Source organism: Stegostoma tigrinum, chromosome 21 (genome assembly GCF_030684315.1).
Source record: "Stegostoma tigrinum isolate sSteTig4 chromosome 21, sSteTig4.hap1, whole genome shotgun sequence".
NCBI lineage: Eukaryota > Metazoa > Chordata > Chondrichthyes > Orectolobiformes > Stegostomatidae > Stegostoma > Stegostoma tigrinum.
Genome location: NC_081374.1, coordinates 16,960,170 through 16,983,965, shown reverse-complemented (window position 1 = coordinate 16,983,965; position 23,796 = coordinate 16,960,170). Strand labels below are relative to the sequence as shown.

At 40.6% G+C, this 23,796-nt stretch overlaps 1 protein-coding gene across 1 annotated transcript in view; it reads right to left on the bottom strand.

Annotated features, from left to right (window-relative positions):
* The window catches only part of LOC125462673 (acidic mammalian chitinase-like), a 37,823-nt gene that overhangs the window by 2,851 nt on the left and 11,176 nt on the right, over window positions 1-23,796 (bottom strand). Inside the window, exons 4-9 of the mRNA XM_059653260.1 lie at window positions 22,452-22,617; window positions 17,933-18,057; window positions 16,416-16,539; window positions 16,101-16,283; window positions 10,590-10,706; window positions 3,562-3,697 (exon numbers count right to left, since the gene is read on the bottom strand). Of these exons, the coding sequence (XP_059509243.1) occupies window positions 3,562-3,697; window positions 10,590-10,706; window positions 16,101-16,283; window positions 16,416-16,539; window positions 17,933-18,057; window positions 22,452-22,617 (851 nt within the window). The remainder of the gene's footprint in view (window positions 1-3,561; window positions 3,698-10,589; window positions 10,707-16,100; window positions 16,284-16,415; window positions 16,540-17,932; window positions 18,058-22,451; window positions 22,618-23,796) is intronic.

Genomic DNA, 23,796 nt, shown 5'->3' with positions numbered 1-23,796 from the left:
GACCGGAACAGAAATTGTACCCTTAATTTGCAACAGTTCTCCAGTGTATGTTCTCAGTCTGGCTGAGGTCTTGCACAAGCTTAAAGGCTGGAATCCCAAACAAGTCTTGTTAAAAATATATTCTGCAACCATAGATGCAGCTGTGCTAGTATTAATATCCATGGGAAAGATAATGGGAACTGCAGATGCTGGAGAATCCAGGATAACAAAGTGTGGAGCTGGATGAACACAGCAGGCCAAGCAGCATCCCAGGAGCACAAAAGCTGACGTTTCAGGCCTAGACCCTTCATCAGAGAGCCATGGGAACTGGGTGACCAAACCTTATTCTAAATAGCTCCGATTTGGATGTTACTAAGCAATTCAATTGCTCCAACCCACATGTAGGGTATCTTTCCGAGGTGTGCACTCTCCTGGGTACTGGCCCACGAGTTTTCTTACTCAAGTCAGGCCTTGAAGGACTTCTTTGCTGTATTGAGTCCGCAAACTAGCAGCAACAAGAATAGCTTGCCGGCCCAGATTCTGAAAAACTCTTCAGACACTTGGCCGAGGTTCGGCTTTCTTTTGGGTTGGCCTAAGGCCACTATGCTTAGGATATGCCCTGCATGAAGCTCTGCGATTGCTTATACTTAAGTGGTGTTTCCCAAGCACACTTGGACAGGTGAAGGTGTCCGCTTCCATTGGGATGCCCTACAGTTCCCATGCTCCACTTGCTACATTTTCTAATGACAAGGCCAGCAGCCATGCCTGTTTGAATTACAGTTGGGCTTCAGCTAGTAGGCGCTTCTGCATTGTTATGTCATTAATCCCCCATACCAAACAGTCTGTCAGCACCTGCCAGTTGTTGTAACCTCATCAAAGATCCCAGCACAGATTCCCCTGGTTCTCTAACAGCTGAATAAAACTGATAGTATCTCAGGACTAAAGGAGATTTAGGATTGTGTTTTCTTTGACCAATTCTGTCAACACTTGGAAGGTTTTAATGTCTGGTGCCTCCGGGAAAGTTAAGAACCTTATAATCAAAATGCTGCAGGTCCACATGCAGTTAGAAGGATTACTCATTGCTTTCCTCTGCCCCAATGACATTTGCCTGGAAAAAATATCGCATTCTTTCCACATAATAGGCCCAGTCTTCGACAGCAGGGTCAAATGAGTCAAGCATTAGAGTCATGATGCCAGAAATGACTATCCAAACTCCATGGTGATAGTTGCAAGCAAAACATTCTTCAGGTACGTCCTGTTTTCTTCTGTTGCCACTGAAGTAACTGCACAGGGGTCAGGTCCCGTTATCCTTTGTTTACTCTTGCATGGTACACTGGTTGTGACCAGTCCTCAGCTGAGGAGATTCTAATCTCTTGGTTGTATTGGTCAGCCAAGACTTTCCTGATTAGCCATGGTTAACAACCCCAAACAAGAATTTCATAGTCAACAAGGTTCACCTGATCCCAATCACTACAGTGTGACCCCTTAAAACCTTTCCACATCAACTCTGTCAAGCCCTCTAAGAATCTTGCAAAATTCAGTAAAGTCTCCTCTCCTTCTTCAATGTTCCAACAAGCACAGGCCCAATCTACTCAACCTTTCCCTATAAGACAGTACCTCCATGCATGGAATCAGCCTAATAAACCTTCACTTCACTGCCTCCTCAAAGTTATCACACCTCATCTGGTGTTCTGCTCTTATGTAAGTGTCTGGATTAAGAATGCAATGAAATTTAGAGTCAAATGATTCAGTCAGAACCCCATTTTTATGCCTACCTGGTTATGTCAGAGATGCTGATCTGAGACATATGACTGTCTAGATGGATACAACAGTGACAGATACAAACTAGATTACTTACTTAATGCTTTGAATAAGCTGGATTTGGACTTTATTTAATGGTTTAAGATTCGGTTGTTAGTCTCGCAAATCACCCCTGCTGGTGTAAAGGTCATTTGGACCTTGAAATGAAACAAAGAACCTGCAGATGTTGGAAATGTGAAACAAAAACAGAAATTGCTGGAGAAATTCAGCAGCCTGACAGCAGCAGTGGAGAGAAAGCAGAGTTAATGTTCCCTGAAGAAGGGTCGCTGCATTCCAAACAATAATGAATTTCTACAGCAATTTGTTTTTGTATCATGTGGATGTTATTAGTTTTGTAGTTCTTGATCTTTCTGTTGCTGAATAAATGTCTTGTTATCCATCTAATTGGGTAATCTCACTTTCAAGAGTTTACATATGACGTTCAGCATTTAGGAAATGTCAGGATATGATATGTGTATGTGACTTTAGGCACTTTTAATTGCAATGATTTCTTGCTGTGCTTCAGGTTCACACAAAGTGAGTTGGAAGCTGTTGTAGAGAGGAGCATGTGGGAATCCTAATGGTAGGACACACTTACCTCTGATGCAGAGTCCTGGCTGGTGGCCAAACACTAGGTCACAACTTAAGCTATTCCTATTCTCACAGGCTGGAAAATCTTAGTAAAAGCAAAATACTGCGGATGCTGAAAATCTGAAACAAACTCAGAAAATGTTGGAAAACTAAGTATCAAAAGTCCAGTATGACTTATTTCCATAACAGTTTTGAAGAGTCATACCGACTGGAAATGTTAACTCTGTTGCTCTCTCTCCAAGATGCTATCGGACCGCTTGGAAAAGCTCCATTCTTTGTAAATCTGGGGGGTACTAGTTCTTTCAGATTTCCAACATGTGCAGTGAAAGCACACTCAAATTGCCCCCTTTTAAAAGAATTACAGTTCATACCAAAAGAAAGTGCGATTTTCAGGCCTGGATCCCCAGGTAGCCTCCACTAAGGCTGTTCAATGGCCTTGGTCAAGGTCAAGTGCTGATGATACATGTCGGTACATGAAAAGGCTGAATACAGGCTTCATACGTTACACTGTCCAATGAATTCTAATGGTAAGATTGAGTTCTGGTTCAACTACAATAAATATGCCAGAAATATGACAGGAATTCACCGAGTCATTGATTTTTGGTACCAGCTCCCTGAACTAGCTGGATGATAGGTTTGTGTTGCAAATGATGCCAGCAATGTGGATTCAACTCCTGCACCAGGTAAGGTCACCATGAAGAAGTTCCCTTATTAACCTCCCCCTTGTAGTGACCCTCAGGTTAAATCATCCCATTGTTTCTCATTAATGAGAGAGCAGCCCTGTGGATCCTTAGGACTATGATGATTTTACATTTATCTTACCAGATCTTCTGCAGATCTATTTTCACTGAATGATAGCGACCATTCATAGGTAATTTGTCTGACCTAGATTTTGCTGTTTCCATTTAAATCTCAGATAGTCAAACAGTTTTAAAGTAACAGCAAACATTATTACTACTTTGCTAAAAACAAAACACTGCACATGTTGGAAATCTGAAATATACTGACCCTGAATTCATACCAGACTTGAAATGTTAATTTAGTTTCTCTCTCCATAGATGCTACCAGATCTGCTGAGTTTCTCCAGTGTTCTGTATTTATTACTGCAGTGCTATTGTATTCACATCAATATATGCAGAACTCACTGAGAAATCTAACAAACCATATTTGCAATAATGATAAATATTTTACCTGAATTTGTTGCAAAGTTCTTTTTCAAGATTTTTAATATAGGATAAGCTCCCTGTTTGCAACGATCAGAAAAATCATCTAAGTCAAGTGTCCACACTAAAGCTCCTCCAAATTCGTTCTCCCGTATCCATTCAACCTACAAAAGTAAATGAAGTATTACTGTACCTATTGAAAGATCATGTCTATACTCAGGTGGGTGACAGTTAACAGATTTTGTTGAACATAACCATATACAAGGAATAGTAGGAGAAAGTATCTCTGATACCCTCCACACTCTGGTTCTGGTTCCACATGATCTGACATCTCTAGGATATAACTTCTTATGAATATATTCAGTAGTTATTCTTAGAGTAGTCTTTTGGTATTCCTGAGCTAGACAACATAGACATCTTTGATGGAATGACTCTTACTTGCTTACATTTGCATATTTCTGACACGTAGAAGATCTCATTTGCTATATTTGAAAACAAGAATCTCTTTAGACATTTTCATGGGCCAAAACTTGCATTCACCTGGGAAATGAAACAATCAACCAAGCTCTCTTTCCCCAAGGTACTAGTTGACAAAACTGCCAGGAGGTCCTCTACTGTCGCCCACTGCCAGTCTATCTTCACTTGATGAATACACACTGGGATACCTACAGTTCCTCCCATTATAAAGTTGGCCTTATCAGCATCCTCATAAATACAGCCAATGCTATTTGATACCCATGCAAGCTTGTGCTTGAAATAGGGTGTAAAGACATCCAATGGCTGTGTTTAATAGATCAGTTCATGATGTATATTGCACAAACTCATTAACCGGCCTAAGGACTTCATTCTTTTTGCTGAAAGGTGCCTGGTCTACCACATTATCTTGCAATAAGATACATCAAATGTTTTAGTGACCAGAATTGCTAATTGTTTCATGCTGTTTGTCACTGTTAGGATACTGCTATCAAGCCGAAAAGACATTCTCCCTATTAGACAAATGAGCAATGTGGTATATGAATTTCTGTGCCCATGTAATGCTAGATTTATAGGCTGTATGCCCCAAATGAACTGATGAATTGTTTTCTAGATAATGGGAACTGCAGATGCTGAAGATTCCAAGATAATAAAATGTGAGGCTGGATGAACACAGCAGGCCAAGCAGCATCTCAGGAGCACAAAAGCTGACGTTTCGGGCCTAGACCCTTCATCAGAGAGGGGGATGGGGGGAGGGAACTGGAATAAATAGGGAGAGATGTGTCGCGGGAAATGCGGGAGACGCGGTCAAGGGCATTCTCGATCACCGTGGGGGGAAAGTTGCGGTCCTTAAAGAACTGGGACATCTGGGATGTGCGGGAGTGGAATGTCTTATCGTGGGAGCAGATGCGGCGGAGGCGGAGGAATTGGGAATAGGAGATGGAATTTTTGCAGGAGGGTGGGTGGGAGGAGGTGTATTCTAGGTAGCTGTGGGAGTCGGTGGGCTTGAAATGGACATCAGTTACAAGCTGGTTGCCCGACTCCCTTGTTCGCTCCACACTGCCCTCCAACCCCACCACACCCGGCACCTTCCCCTGCAACCGCAGGAAATGCTACACTTGTCCCCACACCTCCTCTCTCACCCCCATCCCAGGCCCCAAGATGACATTCCACATCAAGCAGAGGTTCACCTGCACATCTGCCAATGTGGTATACTGCATCCACTGTACCCGGTGCGGCTTCCTCTACATTGGGGAAACCAAGCGGAGGCTTGGGGGCCGCTTTGCAGAACACCTCCGCTCAGTTCGCAACAAACAACTGCACCTCCCAGTCGCAAACCATTTCCACTCCCCCTCCCATTCTCTTGATGACATGTCCATCATGGGCCTCCTGCACTGCCACAATGATGCCACCCGAAGGTTGCAGGAACAGCAACTCATATTCCGCCTGGGAACCCTGCAGCCATACGGTATCAATGTGGACTTCACCAGTTTCAAAATCTCCCCTTCCCCTACTGCATCCCTAAACCAGCCCAGTTCATCCCCTCCCCCAACTGCACCACACAACCAGCCCAGCTCTTCCTCCCCACCCACTGCACCCCAAAACCAGTCCAACCTGTCTCTGCCTCCCTAACCGGTTCTTCCTCTCACCCATCCCTTCCTCCCACCCCAAGCCGCACCCCCAGCTACCTACTAACCTCATCCCACCTCCTTGACCTGTCGGTCTTCCCTGGACTGACCTATCCCCTCCCTACCTCCCCACCTACACTCTCTCCACCTATCTTCTTTACTCTCGATCTTCGGTCCGCCTCCCCCTCTCTCCCTATTTATTCCAGTTCCCTCCCCCCATCCCCCTCTCTGATGAAGGGTCTAGGCCCGAAACGTCAGCTTTTGTGCTCCTGAGATGCTGCTTGGCCTGCTGTGTTCATCCAGCCTCACATTTTATTATGATGAATTGTTTTCAATCAGCATGCCATCTGCTGGTCACAACTGGCAAGACATTGACTGTACCCACTTGGCCAAGTTTGCAAAACTTCAAACACAATGTTCAACATCAGATATGATTTTTGATAACACTTGCTAAATATCCTGTTTGGGCCAAGAATTATGCTGACAACAACATTCCCACTGATTTATTTTCTAGCTGTTTGAGCCTCTGAAGCCTGTGTGCAACAGCAAAATACTTCTGAACCAAAGCCTACTGATTGTTCCTTATTTGCATTCTGGTTTGTAGACTTGTTTGGAAGTTCAACTTCAAAATCAGGTAAGTTTTTGGACAACAGCCTCATTCATGTTAGGAAGAACGGCTAACATGGTTACTTCTTCAGGCAATGGCTTTGTTTTTTGCAATGTGATTAACAATAGTTCAGCAGTCACTTTCAGTAGTTGGATGTCTGCAATTCTCATTTATATTTAAGTATGTTCAAATTCCATTTGATGCTGAAAATTCAGTTTTACTAAAGTTCTTGAAACTGTTGATTGAGCTTTTTGATGTTTTTGATGACTCAAGTCCTTACATGGCTTGCTGATGGGTCTTAATTGAAGACTTCAGCTGGCTGTCTATAGGCTAAGAAGCTCTTGAATGTTCAATATTGGCTTGATCCTGTTTGGAATTAAGGGTCTCCTTTTCTCCGGATAGCTTTTCACTAGCTTACAATGATTGTCTATTAGTGAGATTAGTAGGACAAACATATCAATTCATCTCTTACTCACTCTTTCTAACAACGGGACGAAACTCCACGAAGAGATAGAAGTTACCTCGTCATCATGACAATATATTCAAAAAGATTAGCAAAATCCAAGACCTTGCCATAAAACGGAAAATTTTGCTCTGTAACACTATTGCTCTCCTTCACTGATTCCTGAAAAAGTGAATTAATGATAGAACTTCATTTTGTTTGGTTGCGCACTGTCATTCTTGGTGGCACCTGTGCCTGATTTTTCCACTCTTTCATCAAAGAAAAGTGCACGATCAGAAATATTCTCATTTGTCCTAGGAATGGTGTCTGATCAGTGAAGTCTGGTATACAGGATGATGAGGATTTAATATTATATAATATTATAAATAATATGTAATATTATTCCTGTAGCAGCTGGTAAATAAAAAAGATTTAAAGTTATACCCACAGCTCTATTTAACAACAAACAATGTTGATTGGGAATGGTATACAGGGTGCCAATCTCTCTTCCATGTTGTAGTGAAGAATCTAGACATGTATTCTTTGTGAGATTCCTCCTGGATTTGAAATTTGATGACATTTGGAGAAAGTGAAGTTGCAATCATGGCACTGAATCTAAAAGAATAGATTTGCTTGCCCAATATCTAGTTAAAATTAGTTCTTTTGGCATTAACCATGATATCTATATGCTAGCAAGCAGTTTGGAGCGTTGCCACACTATATAAAAAAAAATATCTTTTGGTAACATCTACATCTCAGAAGACAGTTGCAGACTGGAGTGGTCTGCTTTTAAACTTTTGGTGCAGATTGAAATATCTTACTAATGCTTTGGCAAACCACCTGAAAATGGCATTTCCTATAGCCTTCAATTTAGAAGCGTGTTTTGCTGGTGAAATTTAGCTTGTCTGGTGATCTGCACTGCTTCTAGTAATGTATCCAGCATCTTCACTACAGCTCTCATATGGGCTTATCTTTCAAAGATCTATATTGGCAATTATATACAAGGTGGTATTAAAAAAAAATTCATTAAAGAATTGGGCCAGCTCCCGGATGTACTGATTAAGCTATGCCGAGTCGACAAACACATTTCTACTTATTAAATCAGGAGTCAAAAGCCTGCATAACTTCAGTTTCATGTCTGATGAGAATGATTCCAGCACTGCAATCTTCACATACAACTACTCAGTTGGATTTTTTATTCAGGCCTGAAGTAGTGAATATCAATTAAACTATTGATGTCAGCTTATTCAGTCTTCTGCATGATCTATAGTATCCTGTAAATGCCAGACATTTTCCTTCATTGAATGTATTTGCTAAGTTGGGTAAGTCGACCAAAAACTATTTGCTTTTCTGCCCCTTTTTCAGTGTTGACAAGTTCACTCTTGGTTAGTTTTCTCTCTCAGGTCTAAGAACCACAGTAACATATTACTCACCGGAGCTGCCTAAATATTTGCTGTTTTCACTGTTCCCTGCTGTGGGCTTCCTCTGCATCGCCTCAGCTTTTCTTAACTTCCACCTCTTCACAGCCCAATGCTTGAGTGGATCTTGAATTCTTTTGCCTGCAGCACCAAACTGCCATCAGGTTGCTCTTCAAAATTCCCCCACTTCTGTGGTTAGATAACTGGGCTGGCCTCTTTCTTCATTTATAGCACTGTACTGTCACAATGTGTTGCTTAAGATGCTCTTTGTTTTTTGCTGCTGGTTCTGAGAGTCTGGTCACCATTACCATTGTAAAATCAGGTCTACACTAAGATGAGTGAACAGGGACATGTTTTACTGAATGTTACTACATACAAGCTTCAGTTTGATGTGATCTGTAGTTCCTATGCATATGCTCCTTATGCACATGCTCAGGAGCTACTAAGAGTAAAAATATAGTTAACCCTTTACTCTACAACATCAGATCAAATGGCTACTGCAGTACAGTCTGAACATCTTCTAAGATCTGCTTTACCTTTTCACTGCGCATCTTTTGTATGCAAAATAGGGTGAGGTGTGATGGTGGTATTTAGTGCTAAATTGTTAGAATAAGGCTCCCCAGATATTTAACCTTTGGCTTTATTTCGGTGTTACAAGCGCAGTAGGTGCCTCCTGATGATGAGGATACCCAAGTTTGGGCTGCTACTCATATCGCAGGAATGACTGGGTTAAATATTTTCAGCTATCACAACTGCAACAGGGTATAGTGATATACGGAATAGAGAGAATCAGGGCCCAGGATCTATTTATAACTAAAAACAAACCTGGCTCCAGCATTAAACATCATCATTGGGGAAGGATTCCAAAGGCACAGTCAGAGCCTTAAATGCATGTTGAGATGTATTCCTCTTCCTTTAAAGTTTCCACATTCCAGTATCTTATTATTTGTAGGTAATCCTTAAGGGTGCTTCTCTTAACAGCAACAGCTCCACAGGTTGTAGCAGGCAAATAGAGTAACAAACCACACTGAGGCCTATATTTCTTCAGGTTTAATTGTTGTGCATGGGTAACTGATGCCTTGTTTCCTTTACCTATAATAGTAAGCAGAGTACTTGACATGACCAAAAAAGTGTGCACCCTTCCTGCCCATCATTTTCGGTCTGTGGGTCTCCACTTAACATGTGAAGAAATTTTTCTGACCTTGCATGGATCAATTTTTAAGCCTTCATCTCCTATCTCCTTACTTCTGCAGACTGCTTGGACTTGGAAGTACCTGACAAGGACTAAGCAAGGACTACGTCAAAAACATAAATCAGTGTGGACCGAGTGAGACAGCTAAGAAATGCTGTGGTTTGACATTAGTGCACATCATTCAAAGAATGAATAAATATCCACTATGGTAAGTAATTTATTTTTCTAATACTTGTAGCATTTTCCACAGTTGGTACAATATACCAAAGCAGTTGATTTAAGTCAGGAACAAATGACAAAATGATGGGTGCCAGAACAGACTTTCTCGGGCCATGTTCAATTCTAGATTGATAACACCAACTAAACATACACTGCCTTTTTTTGGCTAGGAACTTCTCAATAAACATGGCTGATAATTAACACTTTAGCCACTTTAAATTAGGTGGAACACTGCTGTAAACTCCATCTACACTGCATGCAATCTTCAGCTAACATAATGGCAGATGATTGGAGCTCCCAAGTTAAAATTTCTGGTGAATATATAGGAAATTTACTAAAATAAGAAGCAGCTGAATCAATTTGCCCTGACACTGGAGTTTCTTTACAAGATACACTCACTCCACCAATCTATCAAACACTTAAGATATCTAATATTTGGCTGTTGCTTTCTTGTAGCTTGAGGCACAAAAAGCAAATAGTTACCTAGATGTTTGAATATCCATTCTTCAACACAGTAACTAGACTTTTGAGAAACTACTTCCATGAGAAAATTTATGTATGAGCTAATAATAAATGAAATAGGTGTAAAACTTACAGATAGCCATACTATACCCTGACATGATTCAGCCAGTCTGGAAAGCTATTGCCTGGAAACATTTAATGTTAAGAAATATTTCCATCTACCAATCTGATGTCAGAAAATATGATTCATTGTCGTTTATAGGGTTAGTCTGTTTTAACTCTTCAAGTGTGAAGGATAGTCAAGCACAAATAAATTACTTACAAGAAGCATCATACTGTTACCATTCATCAATCATGTGTACATTTTCTGTTATGGATTATTTAATAGCAATCAGAAGGACAACTTTCTTAGCTTGTAAAATTGAAATAAATTGCTTGTCCAGCTAAGAAAAGGTTAGGGAATGAACTTCTTATTTGAGATACCTTAGTTTGGAAATTATTGAAAACAATATTTATGTTGCAGAATATCTAAACAATATAATTGAAATATTTTCTTTGATGCATAAACTAGCACAAAATTAGATAAAGCTGAATAACTACATTATAAGCTATACTTTGATATCTATACTTCGCTGATCATCGTATCCAAGCCATATACCATCCTTTACTGCATATGGTACTTTCTGTTCTTCAATCCAGTGTTTTTCTGCACCTTTCAAAAAGTCACAGATCTGTTAATGAGAAAAGTTGGGCATTGTTAGTGCACACCAGCAGATCACTCAAAACGAATATTCAGTGAGTTGGTTTAGGCTACGTTGCTTTATCCAATATAGCACACAATAATATAGCACACAATAATGATCAGAGATATAGACAGACAGCCAGGGACTTTTTCCTAGGGTGGAGGTAGCTTTTATGAGGGGAAATAGTTTTAAAGCGAAAGGAGGTAGATATCGGGGAGATGTCAGAGGTAGGTTCTTTGCTCAGAGAGTGGTAGGGGCATGGAATGCATTGCCGGAGAGGGCAGTGGAGTTGGTTTCATTAGGGACATTTAAGCAGCTATTAGATAGGCATATGGATGTTAAGGTAGCAGTGGAGGTTAGATAGACCTTAGGTTTTGGGTAAAAGTTTGGAACAACATTGTGGGCTGAAGGGCCTGTACTGTTCAATGTTCTATAATTAACCATAACCAATGCATTATGACAGGTGTGAAACTGCATTTTTGTTCAAACGTTAGACGATTTCCTGTAATCATAGATCACAGAATCATAGATCATAGAATGCCTACAGTGTGGATGTAGGCCCTTCAGCCTAACAAGTTCACACCAACTCTCAGGGCATCCCACCCAGACCAAGTCCCTATAACCCACTTAATTTACACATCCCTGAACACTATGGGCAATTTAGCATGGCCAATCCACCTAGCGTGCACATCTTTGGATTGTGGGAGGAAACTGGAGCACCTGGAGGAAACCCACACAGTTAAGGGGAGAATGCGCAAATTTCATGCACAGTTACCTAACGGTGGAATCAAACCCAGGTCCCTGGCGCAGTGAGGCATCAGTTCTAACCACTGAGAAAGTGGAAACTAAAGTAGTATTTATGAAGAAAGGTCAGAGTCCAGATTAACTAGCACGACAACAAATGTAAGGCAGTTCAAAATTGAAATTCATATGGGTAGAGTGCCTAGAGATTTTCTGGATCTGCTGAAACTTCACAAAAGCTGGCACACAAGAGAAATGCACCTTTCGTACAGGATCTGAACATTGCTGCATGACTTAATTAATCTAGAAGTAGGAAATGGAACTGAACACTGCATTATTGTCAGCAAACATTTCCAACTCTTAGTTTACGATGAAAGGAAGATCTTTAACAATGCAGCTGAAGATGGATGGGTCCATGACACTTTGCTGAAGAACTCATTCAGTGATGTTCTGAAGCCATGATGAATGGTGTCCAACAATCTTCACTGTGCCTAGCTGGAATTGGCAATGGAGAGATTTCTCCTTGTCACCATCTCTCATGTCACCTCTCAAATTTAGCTATTTTTTGTCTATATCTGGACCAAGGCTGTTCTGAGGTCTGGAGCAGAGTGATCCGGCAGAACCCAAAATAAGCTTGCATAGGTTATTCATGACAAACTGCCTTTTGACAACATTGTCAATACCTTCCAGCATTTTGCCCATGAATAGTCAGGTAATATTGTAATTGGCTGTATTGGAATTTGATTGATTTTTTTTGTTGTCACGTGTACTGAGATATAGTGGACAGTGTTGTTGTGTGAGCTATACAAGCAGATTGTACCATACAAAGTGCATCAGGGTAGCAGAACAGAGTACAGAATCCAGTGTTACAGCCACAGAGAAGGTGCAGAGAGACAGAGAGATTAGAATTAATGTTTGAGAGACTTGTTTATAAGTTTGATAGTGGAGAAGAAGCTATTCTTGAATCTACTCAGTGTATTCAAACTTTTTTTTAATCTCTTCCCGATGTAAGAGGGTGGAAGAGAGCATAATGGATGCGGGGAGGGGGTGGTGGTTGTGGTGGTCTTTAATTATGCAGCCAGCATAATTAATGTAAAGTATAGATGGAGTCAAAGAATGAAGGGCTGGTTTCTATGATGGACTGGGTTGTGTTCATAACTCTGTAGTTTCTTGCAGTCTTAGAAACAGCAGTTGCCGTACCATGTTCTGATGCATCCAGATAGGATGCCTTCTATGGTGCATCTACAAAAATTGGATGCACCCTTGTGCCAAATTTCCTTAGCCTCCTGAGGAAGTAGCGATATTGTTTCGCTTTCTTGTCCATCATATTGATGTGGGTGGAGCACAAGAGATTGCTGGTGATTATTACTCGCAGGAACTTGACACTCTTGACCATCTCCAGTCCAACATCATTGATGCAGACTGGTGCATGCTCTCCACTCCACTTCCTGAAGTCAATGACCCGCTCCTTCATTTTGCTGACGCTGATGGAGAGATTGTTGTCTTTACGCCATATCTCTAAGCACTCAATCTCTTTGCCATATTCCATCTCTTCATTGTGATGTTGTCAGGAAACTTGTAAGTGGAGTTGCAGCTGAATCTGGCCACATATTTGTAACAAATTGGCTACCTCATGAATGCCTACTTTCGAAATGCCAATTTTTTCCAAACTAATTTCATTTAGCACAGTGGTAAAGCCACACAATGCAACGGAGAGTGCATCAAGTGTTAAAAAGGCACTTTATCACTACAGAGGTGTGTGGCGTTCACTACTATAATACCATCATGAGTAGATTTGTTTATGAGAAAGGTAGATTGGTAAGGGTGAAGTCATGCATGCTTGTATTTTGTTGGCTGCCTTACCACCCATCACCGACCTAATGTGACAACTATGCCCTTCAGGTTTAAGTCAGCTCAGTCAGCAGTAGTGCTACCAAGTATGTTCTATTCCTTCACTATCCTTATTGCTTTTTCCAAGTGCAGTTCAGCACGGACCTGTGCTCATTATTTTAGTAGATGAAGGGCTACAAATTATAAGAAGAAAGAAGGTTCCTTGTCAACATTTGAGTTGATGTCATGACACTTCCTGGGAGCCTGGAGTCAAGGTCGGAAACTGTCAGAGTTATTGCCTCCTTGGCAGCAACTCCTGTGCAGCACTGTTCAACCAACTTTGCTGTTCTGTCTTTTTGGTGGGACAAAATATGGCTAGAGTTGGTAATGAAGGAATCTGGAATAATAACAAAAAGGTATGATTTTCAAGATGACCGTGTCAGATTGTTCCTAAATTGGCCTTAGTTCCCCTAATTGTAACTGGGTTGGATGTGCCCTTGTTGTGTCCTGTGTTTCAGTCAATGTTGGTTTTATTTGTATTATTGTTGCTCATAGTGGTTTTATGAAAGCTGGTGGTTTACTAAGACAGTTGAGTCAACCATACAGCTGTGGATCCGGAGTTTTATGTAGACCAGGATGGCTGATTTTGTTCCCCAAGGTGATTAGTTCACAAAGGCAGATTAATTTTATAGTTTTCTATTGTATACTTACTTACCTACCTCAATTTAAGTACACAACCAGCTGTGTGAAATTTAAACTCAGGTTTTGGATTGTTAGTTAAATCATCTGAATCAATAACTTTCCTTAGAAGTGAATGCTGCCATAGCATGAGGTGTGTTACATCATTTAAATCATTCCAAGATATTTCTGCCAGACTGTCCATAGTGAAAGTGTGCTTGCAAAATCATCCATCCTTACCTGGTCTACTATGCCCACAAATTTGTCTTGAAAGCTTCAGTTGCTACTTCAGAACCAGAGCTCTGTGTTTAACTCCTATCCTCACTTTATAAAAGTGTAAGTTACCATGACGCTTCGATTCTCTAAATGAATTACAACATACTTGCACCATAATTCCTACACAAATAGTGTTTACCATTATAAGGACAATATCTTTTCATTTTTAGTACTTTTGATTGTGGACTGAAATGAGAAAAAGGACTTTTGTTTTAAGAAAAATTCAAGGATTGTGGAAAGAATTACTGCTCTATTAAAAGCAAGTTACCTGACACTCATTGTAAGCAGTGGGAGATGTTTCTACTGACGAACTAGTACCAGTGGGTGTGCACAAAGGGGGATTTTGCTGGCAACTAGTAGCTGATTGGTTGGTGGAGTTTTGACCAGTTATTGGTGACAAAGATGGAGATCTTCGGTCCGCCTCCCCCTCTCTCCCTATTTATTCCAGTTCCCTCCCCCCATCCCCCTCTCTGATGAAGGGTCTAGGCCCGAAACGTCAGCTTTTGTGCTCCTGAGATGCTGCTTGGCCTGCTGTGTTCATCCAGCCTCACATTTTATTATTTTGGGTCTGAATGTTTGGTTAGACATTTTGGGTCCTCTGAAAAGGAAGAAGCTGTCATTTTCCCTGCACAAAAACGTCACGGATCTGAAGAAAGCCTTTTTATTTTGCCTGATCAGTCGGGGCAATCTGTCATTCTTTACCGAGAAATCACTTTGTAAGTGTGAACCAATCATATGTGCCTCGTCCGAGCAACTGAAATACCTGGAGAAGTAAGGTCAAGGTCAGCTGGTCCTGACAAGGATCATGTCAGTGAATTCTGTGATCAGGGAACATTGAAATGCCTTTACAGTCTTTCTCTCCGCTCATCTTACTCACATTTTTTGTGTTTGCATTTGTTCCAGTTTATCAGGCATTTTATAAAGTGGATAGAGTTTTAAATAGTAGAGTTATATGTCAATGGTTCATAACTGCTTACCTGTAGTTAGAATCCATTTATACAAAATAAATATTAATGCTTGTTGAGTACAAAAATTTGTTGCATATTTTCTATCAACCTTGGTCTTAAAGACAACTAAATTGGGGGACTTTGCACATTTTTATGAAATATTTAACTTTTCTGATGACTCTGGGAATACTGGAGCTTGATGTCCAATGTACTACCCCAGTGAAGTGTAATACCATTTAATTCATCCACTCACTGTCAACAGCCTCACGTGCTGTTTGTCTTGACGTAATGAAACGTCACATGCAAATCATGGTACAAGATGCCTGAGGTAATGTTGGAATTACCAATTTAGGCTTCAAATCATGGTTAACTGATCCCACAAAAGCTATTAGCAAAATGATGCAATGGTTTACTTTGACATCATTCTGATGTAATAATCCTCTTCATTTTCAACTTAATATAAGGGATATAGATGGCATTGTAAACCAGCATATGTTCCTTCGCTGAAGGAGAGTCTTCAGCCTTAGATTAGCATACTTTTCTATAAAGAAAGAACCTAAAGCTTCAACATTAAAGCAGTATCTTGTATGCCGATGCATATGTTGTTGTGACCAGTTAGGTAATTCGAACGTGACTGCAACCCCATTTCCGTTCAGCACAGCTGCAGTCCTTGGCAACCCCATCACTGAATTTGCAACTTCTTACCAAGCAGGCTATAGAACATGATGTCAGGACATTTACTTTTGGTGTTTTCTAACATATTCAAAGTGAGATCAGGTGTCACACCACCAATGTGGTAACAAGGATGAACATGTAAACAATCAAGTCAAAATTTTTAGCACTGTATAAATAGCAGTTTGTTTTGATTTAAATTTGTTCAAAGAAAATTAAAGTTATTCAAGTTTACCACCTCATAATTTGCCAAGAAGCCATCCTCTCTTGTGTATTCACCCTTTGGTCCAGGTCCAGACGCTGGAGCACCGACATTTGAATTTGAAGAGCTCAATCTGAAGCTTCGTCCATACGTTGGAATTCCAACCAGCAGTTTTTTTGCATTTGCACCTTTATCTTTCCAGTATTTAACAACAGAGTCCTGTAACAGGAGCAGATAGAACAACACTGGGTTCAAGAAAGTCTAATTATCTTTGTTAAACCTCTTTTCAAAAAATATTTCAAAATGTGGATATTGCCAGCATAATGTAAATGGGAGAATTTGTAAACATACAATATTATAATCCAAAGCCACATTCTTATCAACATTGCTACGATATAAAGGACTGTTGTGCCCAGTGAAGGTATCCCAGTGACCATGGAAATCATATGTCATCACACTGATAAAATCCAAATATCTAAAGAAACAAAAATGCAGCAAGTTAAATCATAATATCTACTATTACTAGGAGGTCATAACAATAAACAAGACCAGCATACACTAATACAGAATAATGCCCAATATAATTCAGATATAATGCAGTCCTAAGTACTATCCCTACCTGTTGTAAAACAAGCCTACTTTTAGATAGTGTAACTTAAATCCAGCTCAAGACAGTAATTTAGAATTCAAAATATAAACTACCACAATAAGTCCACTTTTCACACTAAAATGCGGAATTAAAACTAGAGCGAGTGCTCACAACTAAACTGAATGTACCAAGAATCTTAAGCTCCTGCCAAGTATTATATAAATTAATAGCAACTGACAATCCGCAGAAATTGCATTTATCTCCAATTCCAATTCTGGCTGAAGGCTCACAAAACTGAAGAAATAGCCTCAGTTTTCTCCTCCATTTAGAGCCTTTGGCTCAGATCTTCGAGTCAGCATTGATTTTGTGTGCCTTCAGGCTGCCAATGAAGGTTTCTGTAATCTGATCATTTTATGATTTTTCAGCTGAAACTTATAAAACAGCTGAAGCACTCTGAAGAATTGATATAGATAATACCAGAAAAGACAAAAACAGGACTTGCTCTTTTCATGGCGTAGCTGTTATACTGAGGTAAGCTTTTAAAGGTTCAGTTTTTTCAATAAGTGAGTAGATTAATGAAACGTAAAGTGGATGAGACAGATGAAGGGTCAGTGGATAACAAAGTGAACTGGTTAGTGAATAATGGGTGGTAATTAGTATAGTTGGGGCAGTTGGTGGTTGAATGGGATGGTAATCAGGTGGTTAAGAGTAGTTGGGTTGTTGAGAGGGTGTCAGATTGGCTTGGCTTGGTAATTGGAAGAATCCAGGGTGCTCAGTTCAATTACAATGAATTGCTGGACTGACCAGGTCCTAATGTCCTAGCGTGTCCTAATTGAATATCCAGAAAAGCTCCATGTGTGCAGCTCACATCTCTCGCCAGTTTCACGGAAGGCCCTGGGCAGCAGAAATCAGCCTTTCAGAGTTTAAAATTCATAGGCAATTGCTTGCACATTTTGCACAGTAATCGGATGTGCGTATCCTCACTTATGTCCCGTCTATGTTTGTTTTTACCTCAAGTTGACACTAGCTTATTTTGATTTATGTTACACTAGTGGTTTTCAACTTTTATGGTTTGCTTTATTGTGCTTTGGACACAGTTTGCTGCACATGTTTCTCAACAAAGTTGTCAAAATTTGTTTTGCTCCTGACTGAAATTCAACCTCCTTTGGAATTAAACACAGAATGCAATTTTTAAAGTGGCAGAGGACTGAATTAATTCTAGCTAACAGAAATTAAACTGCACAAACAGGATCTACACTTAAAACTAAACTCCACTTACTTAGAAATTTTGGATACTTCATAACTAGCATCGATTTTGTCTTTACCAGCAGCCACAGCAGCTGTAATCAGCAGTTTGGCACTTCCTGTTTTTTTTGCCTCTTTTGTAAAGGCAGCTCTCAATTCCTAGGGAAATAAAATAATGGAATGAAAACCGTAATCTCATGGTTTAAGCAGAGAGCAGTGATTATAGGGATCATGGGTAGGATTATCATGGCTGTAATGTTTACATTAAAGTAGTTCCCCAAAGAAAATGTAATCCATGTGATTTCAACCCAGCTGCCCAATCCTGGCTATAATGGTTAAGAGGATCATTTCGTCACTTTCCACTTTAGTGCAACATATTTCAGCCTAAGATCCCTTACCAGGTCTATTTCATATCTTGAAAACACAACCTGATGTCGTCATCCATCCTGCTAAACACACTAGTGAAAAATGGCAAGAAGCAGTAGTTTCCCAGATGAGAAAATGCCAGTCTAGAAACTTCATACCTTTTGATAGAAAACAATATAAATGCACTTAATGAGAACTACAAATGGCCCAAGACTCCCATTTGAATCTTTGTAGGGATTCTGGACCAGCTTGCACACTGAATTAAGATTTGGTTAAGATCATACAATTACCTCTCAAATTCTACAGCGAAACCATTTTTTTTCTGATACTTTGTCTCTTCAGGTATGAAGTATATTTGATATATTGAAAAATCAAGTTAAGATTTAGGCTATCTTGTCATTAGTCATCAGAATATAATAGTTCTGGTTTTTAAACAACAAACCAAAATATTAGCAACCAACACAACTGTTTATCCAATAACAAATGCTGGAGATTATAGCTGGTCAGGCAGCATCCATGGAGAGAGAGCAAGCTTATGATCTGTGTCTAGGCAACTTCATCAGAGCTGAAGTGAAGTGTGTGGGGGACATTTGTGCTATTGTTTGGGGAGTTGGGGGGGGGGGGTGGGGCGTGGAGATAGTAGGTGTAAGGTGCTTGCGGAGAAAAGATATAGATGGTTCAGATTAAGTGAACAGAATGTGAGAATGGCACAACAAGTGTGTCCACCCCTGCTTGCTCTCTCCCCACTGACACTGCCTGATCTGCTCTGATATCTAGCATCAGCACAGATTCCAACATCTGTAGTAATTTGCCCCTACAATTTGTTTATCCAACAGTGCTACTTGGACACAAACTATTAGTGAAATCTTCCAGGCCGGACAGGGCATACGGGCTGGGGGACCTTATTTGGGTAGGAGGTCAAAATTCAGATGCCCAATGTTAGGTTAAAGTTTTGGTATTAAGCTCCCAAAACCCTGCAGACAGGTCACTTTTCCCCAATGTAACTGTCGGAAGTCACTAACATGTGCTATATAATACTCAGTAATACTGCAGCCTGCTGGAAATACATTAATGGTAGACATCTCGTTAAGCGAAAAGTAAGGAAAATGTATCCACAAACCCAACCGTGTATTTAAAAGTTGCAGCTGGTGGAGTAGACTTCTTCCTGGAAACTCCAGTGAGTACTCACTTCTTCACTGACATATATCCTTCGTAATTAAGGCATTTCCTTGCTTGAGCTGTTACAGCATGAGGGGTCTGAAGTCACATGAGAATTCATATTCATAATAATCTTGATTCCTACCAGTAACAGTGTATGGGATGTGGACAATGTGCTTATCCAGACTAGCCAAGTGAGGTAGCCACCCTGGATGACACCTGCAAATCTGATCAAGGCAGGCATAAGAGGCTCAAAGTTAAAAAGTGAAGACCAGAAAAACTATAGAAACAGATAGGAAGGTCTAACATGGAGTGAAATCTAAAAGGTGCTTGAATGATCCTGGGGAGTGAAAGTGGGCAACAGAGAATTAGAGGGCAAAGTCAGAGCGATCGGAGGAAGTGGGGCAAGGAAGGGTGAGAGCTGCACAGCAAGGGTGAGAAACACAAGGGGCTAATGAGGGACATTGGTTGGGTGAAACAGGTGACAAATTGAATATGAGGCAGTGAAAGTCTATTAAAAGACATGAGGAGCTTCACGGTTATGGGCGTAGGGGATGCTCAGGAAGGTCAAGGGAAATCACACATGTGACCAGCATTACGGGGCATACTGAAGCATAACAAGAGGGGAATGTAAGTTAGTTAGACAGGATTTTTAGGCAAAGGAATTGAAAGAAAACTTTATGTGCATTATTCTTTCCTTCAGTCAGGTCAATATCGAGTACATTACTGAGAATGCATAGAATGAATTCCTACACAATTCAAACATTCAAACTTGGGTAAAGCAATATAGAAGCCAAAAGCAAAAAAAAAATTGTGTGAGCACTCAGTTAAGGATTTTTTGATGAAATAAAGCACTCATGCAGCAGACAGTTCAACAGGCTCTGGCCACTCATTCCACTGACACTCCGACCTGCTGCCATAATGCACTGACGTCTGAGCTGAAGGACCATTTGTGCTCAACAATATTTGGCAGCGGTGGTGGGATTGGTCTATGTGCAGGAACGCAGAAGCGTTCTCTGGTCTTATAATCTGAATTTTATGAACACAGATGAAGCCATTATTTATGCTGTTAATTCTAAGGTGTGACAAGATAACAGCCACCAAAAGTCAGAGTGAATTATGTGCCACATGTGCAATGCACTGCAATAATATTCAATGGTACAGGTCCCTTGTAGTTGGTTTAATGAGGGAGAAGGCAAGCACCCTGGGTAATGCAGGATGGGCATAACCATATTGAGGTGGCTGCATCTCTGCCGACACCTTTAGCACTGGTTTACAGGAGGTGGACATAGTTCTTGGCTTTGAGATCATTGGCATTCCCTTCTCTGATTACTTTTCTTTACTTCCGCTTGCCGGCAGGTGTTCTCAAAGAATTGTGTCCCTTCATGTAGGACTTTCCACCAAGTTGCTTTCTTCTGAACCAGCGTGTCCCACACATTGACATCTATGTTGAATTTCTTGAGGGAAAGCTTTAGGGAGTCTTTGAAATGTTGTATTTGTCTTCCTCTCATTTGAATGCTTTCCTTGAGCTGGGTGAAGATGATGTGCTTTGGCAGTCAGAACTGAAGCATCGTAAGCAAGTGGCCAGACCAGCGGAGTTTGTTTCCAATGATTTTGGACTAAATGCTGACACTATTAAGTTGCTACAAGCATGTTGATGTTAGTATGCCTTCCCTCCCAGCTGATGTGGCAGATCCTTCTCAAACATCCATACTTCTCAAAACCATAGACAGAAGATGAACAGTGTGAGTTGTCAGTGACAATACTGAAGATGGTAGATGAAAGACTGTGGGTTGAGGAGGGGGTAAGGTTGAACATGGAGCTGGCATGATGCTGTGAGGCTGGTCTGTTTGTTTGAATGGGATAAAAGCAAAGGAGTGGCCTAGCATGAAAAAAGTTGAAGAAAGAATGATGTTGATGAGGAAGAACTGCCTGATTCAATGATGATTGACAGTGTAACTGGAGGCAGGAAGGTTTCAAGGAGAATAATCATTAATTAGAACGGTTTGAAAGAATTCTGGGAGAACTGGGAGGATTGGAGTTACAAGAGTTGTCCCTGTGAACAGGCTGAGGATTATAAAGCATCTCTGAGGATCAGCTCATGAAAGGATCACAAGTCAATCAGATTTTTGAGGAAGTCATTGTTCCTAATATTAAGTTTTAACTGGAAGAGAAATAAAGATGTATCGGCTGAGGATGTTCATCATCAGCAGTGATCACTCTCTAATGAGTATGATTGGGCATTGAGGAAATTCTGTGTCACTGGTCAGGTACTCTGTGAGTCCTTGTGTCGTCGATGAACCCAATCCCAGTACAAGACTGTGAAACCAGAGACCACCATGTCAAGCCAAGACTACCCTTCAGGACAAGACTATGGGAGACCACTGCTCTAGGCTGGAATACAAGCGAGACCTCAACACCACATGCTGGGATGTAACTTCCATGTCAGGACTGGACAAGATCGCCACTTTGGGTCTCTTAAGTGCCTAGAAGCCGCCGCTGAAGAAGACCTCCACATTGATAACATCTTCACACCGGGACAAGACTGCCAAACCTGGACACCACCACACCAAGCTTCCTGCCCTGCTGTTTAACTCATTGAGTCTGTGTCTCACAGAAGGAGACAAAGTCAAAGGAATATCCAGGCTTGAAAGAACATAAACAGTGTCTAGATTTCAGACTGTATGACTTTTCACTAATATAGGTGACTACCCAGAGCCAGGAGCTGACCTGACTGTTGCCTGAGCATTAAAACATCCTACTTATAAACTCAGCACCACATTTAGCCTCCAAAACCAAGAATCTGTCCCATAACCTGTTTAAATGTATGTTTTAACTTGATAAAATGTTAGTAATTTAACAGGTTAACAATATTTTTAGATTCTTTCAATCACTTAGATGAGAATAAATCTGAATGAGAAAAGGCAAGTGACTTAAAATGAGCAGTTTAGATATTTAACAGTTCATCAGTAGTAATGATAAAATTACTGCACATTTAAATGCTTTAAAAGTGAGAGCTGTTTTCTTACCGCAATTAAAGATGTGAACAGTTGTTTATTTTCTGGTGGATTTCCTTCAGAACCTGGATATTCCCAGTCCAGATCTAAACCATCAAACCCATATTTCTTCAGAAACCTGATCACAGAGTCGATGAATGTTGCTCTATGAGTCTGAGCAGATACCATGTTGTTATAACTAGGAAAGGAGCCAGAGAGGTAGGAGGAAGTTAAGAAATTGATGGGTTTTTTTAACATGTAGTACAATGCAAAATGCATTTAGTGTGACTTCATCTATTTTAAAATTCAAGAACCGGAATGGGATTAAAAGGCAAGGTAAGGTTGCCATGGTCCAACCAGACCATAGGGCCGTGCTCCCATTAGAGACAGAGACGACTGGTGGTGGTTTAACCTGAGGGTCACCATGCTTCAGATGAGGGGAAAGGTCGAGAAGGTGGGTGTTGAGGTAGCCCCTGATCAGAGTGGCATAAATATGGCTACAGTAGTGCCTGCCGTAGGCATAAATATGGCTGCAGTAACAGAACTAGCTTGCCTGAGCTAGCATTTAAGTGAGGTCATAAGTTGGAACAATAGTAGCATTGAGAAGAAGATATCTCAAGGTGACAGGGAATACTTTGAACAAAGAATCTTACAAATTAATATACAGGGAGTTCTGCACAAACAGCGGCTGCAGAGGCCTGTAGGAAACAGATAAGAAATGTCTAAGAGCAGACAGCTTGAAATTTGAAGCATTAAAGAGAAAAGTAGGATTGCACAACAGCAGTCACGGATGATAAGGGTGCGATTCTGGCTAGAAAAATCAAGGAGAGCAAACAAGTTCATTGAGCAGTGAAAGTGATTGAGTTTTAGTCTTATCATTGAGAATGATGTTGTTCCATTAGGTAAAAAAGAGTTAGTCAGAGTAGGGGCAGTCTTTTAACCCAAAGACAGCATGTGACTAGAATGAATTATAATGCAGCAGCTGAGTGTCTAAATGAGCATCCAAAGTCAGGTGGGACCCAAACTGCTCACAACTCATTAGCTAAAGAATGCTAATAGTAGGTGTAAACACAAAACCTTACATACAATTAACTTTACAGTAGAACTAACATTATGAATCTTATAGGAATTGTCGTAAGAACTAACTTCCTTTTGTATCTCCTGTGCTTAGGACAGTGGGAAATATAAGATAAGTAACTGAATTTGATAGAGATAGGAATGAATACAATAAATAACAGAATTCAAGCAGTTATAGAGATATACAGCATCAAAACTGACTCTTGAGTCCGATTCGTCCATGCCAACCAGATATCCCAAATAAACCTATTTCTATTTGGCAGCATTTGGCCCATTTCCCTCTAAATCCTTCCTATTCCTA